This window comes from Nymphaea colorata, chromosome 8 (genome assembly GCF_008831285.2).
Source record: "Nymphaea colorata isolate Beijing-Zhang1983 chromosome 8, ASM883128v2, whole genome shotgun sequence".
Taxonomy (NCBI): Eukaryota; Viridiplantae; Streptophyta; class Magnoliopsida; order Nymphaeales; family Nymphaeaceae; genus Nymphaea; species Nymphaea colorata.
In genome coordinates, this window is record NC_045145.1 from 23,508,765 (window position 1) to 23,519,683 (window position 10,919).

A 10,919-nucleotide genomic window follows, 5' to 3' on the forward strand; every position below is an offset into this window, starting at 1 on the left:
TTGAATATTGTTTCTTTTAGTGATTATAAGTTGCTCAAACTATATGAACTTCAGTCTGAAGTTGAGTACCATTTTCTTATAACTGATTACTAGTGGCTACTATCTGAACCATTTATATTCATAATTTGTTGCTCATCCTGTAATCAACTAAGCTTGTCACTGCTATTGCTTTGTAGTTATTGTTACATAACTTCCATGTGTATTTTGTAAGATAGGACATGCATTTGTTCTTGGTTGGACAATGGAAAAATAGATGGGTCAAATGCTTGCAGATCAAACTTGATGTGAAAGCAGAAGTGTAGATCTTGCTCGCTTGGAGTATAGTTTAAATGCCCTATTTAGGCTATGTCATGGATGTTCTAACCATGTTTATAGGCAAAGAAAGGGTAAAAAATAACTTACACAGCTTGCCTAAGTAGAGTAACACTAAACCAGAGTCAAGTTCCTGGGGCTTCAAGTTGCATCCAGCTAGCCCATTTTTGTCTTGTTCTGTCTTGAAGGCCTTGATTGTTCAATGCCTTTACTTTGTTGTATATTTCTTTGATTATAGGTTTTTCTACACATCATGTGGAGAGAAGGGTACATGGGCCAATGGTGTGTATTGGGTGAAAGCATGAACCAAGTTTGGGTGATTCATGTTGACATGTGTATATGATGCAGCATTATTTGTGTGGTTTCATTATAAATTGTCAATGATATTTGAACTAACATATTCCAGTGAAATACAAGTTTTTTTTTCTACCCTTTTGTCTTAATGTCTAGCCTAGCATTTATGCGTTTTTGCTTTATTAGCATATGCTTCTTGCTGAAATGTAAGGACCATGGTGAAAATACAATGGACGAGCACTATTTTGTAATTGTTGGTTGGCTAGTTGATTACGTGGTGATCGTCAACATTTTCAAGTCATGAATTTTTTTCAAAAAAGAAAGTTCCTAACTTGGACATATGACTATTATTACTATATACATTTAGTAGTTGACGAAGACTTGTATCCGAACACTTAAAAAAAAGACTTGTATTTGACTAATTGCAAATTTATGCTTCAGGAAGTTTTTGTTAGAATGATGTTTTCTGATGATACGTGGATCTTAGATCGTATATTTGTAGAAAGAGAGAAGAGATAGAGAAAATATTTTTTTTGATCATAGGTTTCTTATATTTTTATCATCTAGGTTGTTTCTATTTGTAGAAAGAGAAAGAGAGTGGGAGCAACAGAGAAAGAGAGAGAGAGACAAAAAAAGTGAGTATACTTTTATTGTTACATGCTTTTATTTATTAGGTACTTTCTTTTATTTTATGTGAATTTTAAATCATTTATATGCCTAGAGAGAAAAGAGAGACAGTATGTGATGAAAGAGAACATTTTGTTAACTTTTTTTCATAGTATGTGGATTTGTTGGTTGTTCACATGTATATAGAGAATGTATAGAGAGAGAGAGAGAGAGAGAGAGAGAGAGAGAGAAAGAGAGAGAGAGAACGAAAACATGTTTTATTGGCTCAAATATTCTTTACATGTTTCATTAAATATTTTCTTCCATTAATGTATGTTGATTTTAGGTCTTGCATGTGCATTGAGGGAAAGAGAAATAATGTTTTTTTGGCTTATACTTTTTAATATGTTTTATAGAATATTTTCTTTCACTTTATGTGTATTTTAGAACGTTTATATGTTTAGAGAGAGCAAAAATATTTTTATTCGTTAATTTTTTTATAAGTTTTATCGTATGTTTGTACGTAGAGAGGGAGAGAGAAATGCAAACCATATGTTAAACATGTTCATCCGATAATTTAAATAAACATCAAAGAAATTTAAACTCGAAACCCTCAATCGCTCAAAACTCGCTCAGCCTTCACAGTCTCGCTCAAATGCTGGTGCTGCAGTCTCATGCACGTTTCGCATTTCCTGGTTCGTCTTCGGCAGAGTGCATCTCGTTCTTCTTCTCTTTTCACTGTTCTTCATCCTCTACCTTCACTTCTTCTATGACTTCTTTTCTAATCAACAGGGTTGCCCTATCTGAGACCGTTGATCGACTCCACCTGTAATTGCTCCCCTCTTCAGCCTCTTCTTATATCGTGGACACTTGTAGTTGCAGGTATGTTTTTTACTACTTAAATTAATTAGTCACATTCATAGGAAATTTGTGACATTTATGCTTTTTTCCCGAATCACTAAAGAGGGGCTGTACCTATTGGGGATTTTGGGATACGATGGCCATCATCCTAGTAATCATCCAAGTGTAGCCAACCTGCTGGGGAGTTTTGGATAGGATGCTTTGAATTAGGGTCTCCCTTGAATTTCTTGTTGTCTTTTCTCAACCTCTTATTCTAAGAATTCTTACATATGTATATTTTCTCTAATTTTGTGAACAGATGACAATGTCTGCATCTTCATCTCCTCTGTGGTGATTAAGTTTGGAGTTTCAGGCTTTCAGCTGATCAAGCACAACATCATGTCGTTGTTGTTTTTATGATGTAAAGACCTGAGCTTTAACGATTTGTCTATCACTATCATCAAAGAAAATTAAATTCATCCGTAAAGGCTAAGTCTTAAAGCGCCTCTCTTTGCCGCCGACCCCAGATGAGCCTGAACCAAGAGTTCCGCTTGCGCCTAGAGGCCTGCTTCCCCTTCAAAGATCAAATTAGTCACCACTTTCTTGTATGTTTAGTCTCCAAGTTGATTCGCGCAATATAATCAGGGTATTTTTATTCTTGCTTCTAGGTCTTCATGACTAGGTCTGATTCTTCTTGTTACCCTCAGGTTAGGGAGGGCTTAAAGCAAATTTCTCAAGCATTGAAGGAAATCGACAGGCTAATGGAACAAATGTTAGCTGCAATCAGAATCTTGATACAGTGTAAACCGTCCTTTGGAAGATCTAATATATTGTCACAAGTGTAGAAACATCTTGAACTTGATTTAATATTTGATATTATATGTAACAATGCAATATATATTGGTGGAATATTACTTGTCTATATGTTTTCATGATATACTGATGAAACAATGACAATGATCGCATCCTCACAGTTAAAGCAAACATTTGAAGTTTTAGTGGGAAAAACTGCCATATGATCATTACCCTTACAATTTAGTCTCAAGGCTTTATGTCTGGCACTGTCACAAATATGTCCAATATTTTGAAAGTGTCTTGATATTATCACCACTTCTGAAACTAGTTGATAATGTGTTAAAACATCTATTAGAAAAGGAAGATTTTGAGTTATTATCCCATGGTTTCCTCATATTTTCCCTAAACCTTCTAAAGCAAGTTCCTTTTAAATTACTAAGCATGTGATTTTCTCTTTTCTCTTATTTGATGTTTTCCAAAACGTTCTCCCACTTGTCTTTTTACATTTTCCAAGTAAAATACTAAAAAAGCCTTTTCTTTTCTGCTCATTATGCTTTTCAAGCTGTGGAACTTCGTAGATTTTCCCGAAATTTTCTTCAGAAGAACCATGCCTTTAGGGTCCATGTATTAAAATGTGGACAATATCCGATAGATGATAGCAAAAACATCCCTCCTCCCATTAAGGGGGAAATGTGCAGACTCTTGTCCATTTTTGGACCAGTGAACCAAGCATCTTCTGTCCTTTTCCCTCATATTTCCATATATTTAATACGACTTTTTTACTAGCTTAGAGTCAAAATCTTTGTAAAGTATTAAAATTTTTTGGTATTAATCTAAACAAAGAATCATGTTTTATTACTTTTACATCTTAAGAAATAATTGTGCATGGTGTATCAGTGATGGTTATTAGCTTGATAGTTTCACATATGCAGGAGGAGAGATGGCTCTAATTCGTCGTCGACCACAGGAGGATCTGAAGTAGCATTTTTGCACAGCACAGGAATCACCAGGTTTGAGCTAGTGTTTCCTTGATTGAACCTTTTCTTTCTTCCAAATGTTTTATCTAAATTGGAAGAACTATGTTTTGATATTGTCAAGTTTCACGTGGTCCTTGTAGTAGAAATGATGAACACTCTGGCAAGCCCCCATGTAAACCAATCAAGGAGCAAGATTTCTGGCAAGATAGTCTGTTGGACACTGGAACTACTGCGGTAGTCTGTTGGACACTGGAACTACTGCGGCTGTCAGGTCAAGGAGGTTTGTTGAGAGAAAATCTGAGAAGGAGAGAAGAAAATGGAACTCTAATAAGCCTTCTGAAACTCCCACTAGTATCAATCAAGAAAAGACTGTGGCTAGTTAATAAAGGAAACCCAAGGTTGCGAGTAAAAGCTAGAAGGTTATCGGTCATTGAAGAAGCAGAGATTTCATCTTCAATTAGGGTTTTGCTGTATGAACGGTTGCTTACTTGGAGGATTATTGTAGAAAGGAGAATATTCCAAGGTAAAAACTAGGGTGTACCACAAAATAGGAGGGGTGTTTTATTCGCTGACCAGCTTTGGTCCATTAAGTAGTTTAATCTGTAAAATTTGATAGCCTAGTCATCTGTCCAATTTTCCCTTCTCCCTTGTGTCCTTCTAGGACTGATCTGCTTACATGCACCTACTAGTGACAAACACTTAACTTATGTAATCTTTGATATTTTCATGCTTGCAGGAAATTGTGCGAGTGGAAGACGCAAGAGGTTCTATGAGAAAGGTGTTTGGGTGGGAGCCAACAAGGGGCGAATTATCCAAGGTTGTAGGATCTGATATCAGCGACATGCGATCATCACTAAAGAGGGGATGGTATAGTAAACATACAATAATAAGCAATTTGATGGGTCTTATCAGATCTATCACATTGGAACATGAACATCAGGGTAGAGGTGTTGCCATCGAGGATCTTCTTCAGGTTTGCCATATGAATATTAGTTGGACAACTGTTTTTCCTGTATATTGCTACTGCTGTGCTTAATGGAAAATGCTTGCTTTCTTCCCATGTGTTGTTTATTGCTGAGTCATGGTTATTTCTTGTATGGTGCATCAATTTTGTTGTACGGCTGGAAAGTGGCAATCTAACTGGTTGTTTAGAGTATCCTTTTGATATACAAATGACAAAAATTACTTCCATGCTAGGCTGGTGTCCTGTCGCTGTTGCGGGGGATTAATAAATTTGATCATTCATGAGGATACCGTCTCTCAACTTACTCATATTTGTGGATCAAGGATGGCATTACAAAAGCGTTTGTGAGATACTCGAGGCTGATCCTTCTTCCTGCTTGAAATTCTCTTCACATTTTTTTTTTCTTGTTTTGGATTGAATGCAACAGGGCTTTCTGGAAAGTCGTTATATGAGCAACTATTGATGTGAATCTATCAATGTTTTACATAGGCATGTATATACACTGATTACCTGTGTCCCAAAAACAAATAAGCTATTTTCTGAAAATGCTGGAAGGATTCCAAGACCGGATGAAGTTGCTGAAATTGTTGGGTTGTCTGTTGAAAATCTATCAATGGTTCTACAGGTCTCTAAGGATCAGCCATTCCGCAGGGGCTCCTACATTACACACATGGTCAGATTTACAACATAGAGTTATTATTTTTTGAATTATTTTTTGTACATAATAATATTTTGTCATGCGTAGCCAAGATTTTCATGAAGCGGGTCTCTGTTTGTGGCAGTCTCTTAGGCATGTTTATGGTTTTATAATGCAGCACTTGGTTCCTGATGAAGATGCTGAAACTGCCACAGAAATATTCATGAGAAAGCTTCTACGTGACGAGATGACTAAACTGATTGGATCTATTAGTCCCAAAGAAGCTGAAGTGTTGAGGTACAGATATGGCTTCCAGAACGACCGAACAATGACACTGCGAGTATGACATTCAAAATGGTATGGAAGAGTAGTCAAATAAGCGTAAACAACTCAAATCTTATTACAATTGCCTAAAAAAGCCACTATATTTTTTGTCAAAATATACTTGTGAGAAAAAAGAGGAGGATGAACAACATATTGTTTGTCCTTGCCGGTCGAAGCATGATGAGATGTGCAATGCATGGCCCAACGGTGATCAGCACTGCAAGTGTTGTAAGAAGCACAAAGATGGCCAAAATGTGGTTAACGCGGACCTCGCTAATTTACAGATATCGAGCAAATAGTAGCTAGTAGGAATGAGAGAGAAGGAAAACAAGGACGAGCAAGCACAAGACTGTAAGCAAAGGGACGCAGAGCCAGTCAGCGGGTAGCTTTTCCACCAAGTAAATTGACACAAGACCAATAATCCCGCAGACCTGAACACCGACGAGCTGCATCTCGAGGGACTCGTAATTGGACATGACATGCTGTTGATGTGTCTCAATTTCCGAAGTAGAAGGATTCATCGTGGGCAAAGAGGCGGAAACAGTGGAGGAGGAGGAACGAGAGAAGCAGATGGGTATGTGAGGGAAGGGTTGCACGGAGGTAGGATGCTCTGGGCCAGGTACCAATTCGAGGTCATGAGAAGATGATCAGTACGATATCCTCGACCTCCATGATAGATAGTCGAGCAAACTTTTCAAGGACAGAGATAAGTACGATATCTTCTAAACCTTCACTACAACCCTGTTCAGAACGGCCCTGCATCTAAGATTTGGGCCCTCGATGTTGTTCTCTTATTTGGGCTTAGTTTTAACTGGCAAGCCGGGGTCACATGATCGTCACAAGAGGGTAAGTAGAGAGCCAGAAGTAAGCAAAACTACCCTAAGGTCATGGGGTCCACTTGACTCGGCCCCTACGTGACAAGCCGCAAGAGTCACTAGGCCTGTAAGTGCTATGAAGCTCACGCAAGTGAAAGGATGAGTAGGAGTTGTCCCTTATGTTGGCCCATTATTGATAAATGAAAGCCTTAATCAATAATGAGTCAACACAAGGGACAACTCTTACTCATCCTTTCACTTGTGTGAGCTTCATCGCACTTACGGGTCTAGTAGCTCTTGCGGTTTGAAATGTAGGGGCCGAGCCAAGTGTGTCTCGTGACCCTAGGTTAGTTTTGCTTAGTTCTGGTTCTCTACTTGCCCTCTCGTGACGGTTATGTGACTCCGGCTTGCCAGTTAAAACCAGACCCAAATCAGAGAACAACATCGAGGGCCCAAATCTTAGATGTAGGGCCATTCTGGACAAGGCTGCAGTGAAGGTTCAGAAGATGTCTTACTTATCCCTGTCCTTGAAAAGCCTGCTCGGCTATCTGTCAGGAAGGCCAAGGATATCGTCTTCCCATGACCTTGAATCGGGCACTCCCAGAGCATCCTACCTCTGTGTTGCGTTTCCCTCACAAACTCATATGCTTCCCTCGTTTCTCCTCCTCCACTGTTTCTGTCTCTTTGCCCACGATGAATCCTTCTACTTTGCAAATTGAGACACATCAACATGTTATGTCCAGTTACGAGTCTCTCGAAATGCAGCTCGTCGGTGTTCAGGTCTGCGGGATTATTGGTCTTGTGCCAGTCTACTTGGTGGAGAAGGTGCCCGCTGATTGGCTCTGCCTCCCTTTGATTGTAGTCTTGTGCTTGCTCGCTGTTGCTTTCTTTCTCTCTCATTCCTACTGGCAATTGTTTGTTCCATATATGTAAATTAGTGAGGTCCGCCTTAACCACATTTTGGTCATCTCTGTGCTTCTTACAACACTTGCGTTTTTTATCACCGTTGAGTCATGCATTGCACATCTCATCATGTTTTGACCAGCAAGGACGAAAACAACATCTGCTTCCCATCCTCCTCTTTTCTCTCACACGTATATTTGGACAAAAAATATATTGGTTTTTTAAGCAACTGTAATAAGATTTGAATTGTTTACGCTTATTTGAGTACTTTTCCATATCATTCTGAATGTCATGCTTGCAGGTGTTTAAATCTTATTATCTTCTAGGTTCTCACCCTGCGAATGATCATGTTGGCATATCGAAGTACCAGTCTGCGAGCAGGGGCTATTCTGAGAGAGTAGATGATGCCATTATTTTAGTTTTGCCTTGGGGGGCTTTTGCTGTATAAATGCTTCACATTTTGGTTTAGAATGTGATACCTGTACATATAGGTGATGCTTGGTGTACTATAGCTCACATTTATAATATGATCTTTCTATAAATTGTCTTATTTAATTATGCATTACTGCACTCATGTGTTGCTTTTATATGGTAGAGCATATTACCTGCTTAGGACAAATCGCGTTATGTACTAACTACTGAGTTAAGCAACTTTTATACTATTCACATAGATGATGTTAATGCTATGATAAGCCCAAATGATAAAACATATAGGTGCCCTAACCCTTCTTCATGTGCAGACATTGCAAAATTTTTACATGACTGTTGCCGAGGGTGGAACACTGGTTGGACAAGTAAATAGAGCTCGTATGTTGTTTTTATGGTGATTTTCATTAATAAATGATGAAAATAAGCAAAAAATCGACATGCTTGGACTAAAAACAAAAGCAATATTGCTACCGTCACCACTGTTCCCTTACTTTTAAGCATAATGAATTTATCCGCAACAAGTTTCTAGACAAACATGACATTCTTTCACTTCAAAAACAGATGAGTGGATGCTCCATATTGCTTCCACATACTACACATGTACTAACTAGTTGAATCCCAAAGTGTGTTGAAGCTTCTCGAAAATTGATAGCCACTCATCCACAGCAAGCAAGAGAGCCCATTTGACTCTGGAATGGCCTAATTTCTTCACCTCTTTGTACAAGGACCATGTGGCATTCATCATTTGATTCTCCCCGCTGGTTTATTTTTTGTGTCTTGACAACATTAAACACAGTTGAATAAATTTAAAAGCAATGGTCCTATAATCTGTTCTGCTTTCTTCCTAACACTCGTATCTGTTTCCATTAAAAGAAATATGTCTCTGAGGCTGATTTCTAAGTAAGGGTACTGCTGCGTGGAGGACATTGGGAGGGTCTTATTTTTCCAATCTGCTCTAGAAATTCAAAAATTAAGAATAAATGTTGGCCATATAATGTGGCAAACCTTACTTTGTAGGCTTATTTCCTCTTTTTCCTTCTTATTAAACCTGATAAAGCGGGGTGGCAGGCTTTGGTATGACGCTATCAAGAGAGGCAAAGCTAGCTATTGGAGGTCCATCTCTCTCTCTCTCTCTCTCTCTCCCTCCCACCAGTTTGATGAAATTATTAAGTGAAAAGCTATTTCAGGTGTTGTGCTCTAAGGTCCATGACCAAAATGCTTATGTTTCCACAAAGTTTGTGTTGCTTTACCTTGCTAATTTTTTCCTGGTTGTTGCTATATTTTACTTGTTACACTGTAGACATGTGCTATTATGTTTTAACAAGATGCTCGTATAAGAGACACTTCTAAAGCCGAAAACATATGGGGAAGTAGATATTTCTTTTAGTGAAACTATAAAAAAAATCATAACAAGGAATATCATGATTTTCATGAGATAACGTTGATGGTTTATTAAATATTTTTGTAAAGTTGTTGCTTGTTGATAAGTGTACGTGTACATATTACCTTAATATCTGCTATGTCAGTTATGTCATGTATTTTAATGTGTTAGGGAAAATTGTAAGTTGTAACAACTATTGTGTTATGTTCTTTCAGAATAATTCATTTCAAATGCCGTGTTACTAAAGATTGAACTGTGTGTTACCATATGCTTATTGCGGAACCTGGGCTGGTTTTCTGCAATGGGAATCAGCTGTTAGCAAAATAATCTATAAGATTGAGCTGTACATTACGGAATGATGCTCAGTAATGTTGTTGGTACTGAACGTGGTTACATTGTGGGTGTGCTACTAAATACCTTTAATTATGTGTTTTCAATGTTACTAAATGGTAAATTTCTTGTAGTGTATGCTTGATCTTGTTTTTTCAATCACACACAAATAGAATGTCTCATTCGTTGCTGCGCCATCTGAATACTTAACACATTAATTCCTGTTGCACAACTATCACTTATCATTTCCTTATTGAGAAAATATTTGATGAAATGCCTACTAAACAGTTGTCTTCTATATAATGCTGGTAGTTGGACACCACAGGCAAGGAAACTTGCTTGAAGTGCATCAACTGTTTGATGAAATGTTGGAGCTATTGTCCCATGGAATTTAATGCTTGCATGATGTGTTCAATGCAGATGTCCTAAGGGGACTCTGTCTCTCTTCCATGAAATGCAATTACCATCTATGACGAAGTGACAATCATCAGATCAATAGTTGCTTATTAGCAGTTGTATTTACAATAATCTTGTAATCATGCTTACTACTTATACATTGACCAATCATGGAAAACATATGCCTTTCTCCTCAATTGGAAATTTTTGCAGTTACTAACATTATAAGGAACTAAAAGGTAAAAAATATACTAAAATGGGGTGTTAGAACTCCAACATTTTTTTCGATGCTCCTTTTGAATATTGTTTCTTTTAGGCTGACTATAAGTTGCTCAAACTATATGAACTTCAGGCTGAAGTTGATTACCATTTTGTTATAACTGATTACTAGTGACTACTATCTGAACCATTTATATTGCTAATTTGTTGCTCATCCTGTAACCAACTATGTCGTTGAATTTTAAATAATAGATCAGTTTCTCACTGCAACTTTATGTTGAACACTCTTGGTGAGAGAATGTTGTTTGTTCTTGTGTTGAATAAAGGAAGATAGGAAAAAGTAGTTAATTAGTTCTGTACTGCAGCCGCCAGGTTTAGTTAATGTCTAGACACGCGCAGCACATCTCGGCCCCAGTTTTATAGCACAAGAGATAACGCTTTATGAGGAACATCTGATTTTTAAATCGGACGCTCTATTTAATATATATATATATATTTTTTAAAGAAAGGGCATCGAGCTGGTTATGTTCACGCCTATGTGGCAAGAAAAATAACCAAAATACCTCCATTTAAATAAAAAAAAACTTTTTCAAAAAGATAAAAAAAGATTAAAACTTAAAAAGTCTAAACTACCTATTATTTTATAAAAGAAATTCAAAAATACCATCAAGTACTTTTAAGTTAGATTTGTTGCATA

At 37.4% G+C, this 10,919-nt stretch overlaps 1 protein-coding gene across 5 annotated transcripts; it reads left to right on the forward strand.

Annotated features, from left to right (window-relative positions):
• Window positions 1-1,775: 1,775 nt before the first annotated feature.
• On the forward strand, window positions 1,776-10,103 carry LOC126410294 (uncharacterized). 5 transcript variants are annotated; one of them, XM_050079063.1, is made up of 12 exons: window positions 1,776-1,907; window positions 2,005-2,094; window positions 2,372-2,473; window positions 2,580-2,657; window positions 2,760-2,853; window positions 3,780-3,857; window positions 4,561-4,797; window positions 5,022-5,132; window positions 5,278-5,461; window positions 5,604-5,722; window positions 8,965-9,009; window positions 10,028-10,103. In XM_050079063.1, exons 7-12 carry the CDS (start codon window positions 4,754-4,756, stop codon window positions 10,086-10,088), a joined length of 564 nt encoding a protein of 187 aa, XP_049935020.1. In that variant the 5' UTR covers window positions 1,776-1,907; window positions 2,005-2,094; window positions 2,372-2,473; window positions 2,580-2,657; window positions 2,760-2,853; window positions 3,780-3,857; window positions 4,561-4,753; the 3' UTR covers window positions 10,089-10,103. The 5 variants fall into 5 exon arrangements, with proteins under 5 accessions (XP_049935020.1, XP_049935021.1, XP_049935022.1 ...); XM_050079064.1 differs by lacking the exon at window positions 2,580-2,657; XM_050079065.1 differs by lacking the exons at window positions 2,580-2,657; window positions 2,760-2,853.
• Window positions 10,104-10,919: the final 816 nt, after the last annotated feature.

Coding starts and splice junctions, on each gene's coding strand:
- LOC126410294 (XM_050079063.1), top strand. CDS start 4,754: ATGAACATCAGGGTAGAGGTGTTGCCATCGAGGATCTTCTTCAG. Junction 5,133..5,277: donor ATGGCATTACAAAAGCGTTT/GTGAGATACTCG, acceptor TGTTTTACATAG/GCATGTATATACACTGATTA. Junction 5,723..8,964: donor AAAGAAGCTGAAGTGTTGAG/GTACAGATATGG, acceptor GCGGGGTGGCAG/GCTTTGGTATGACGCTATCA.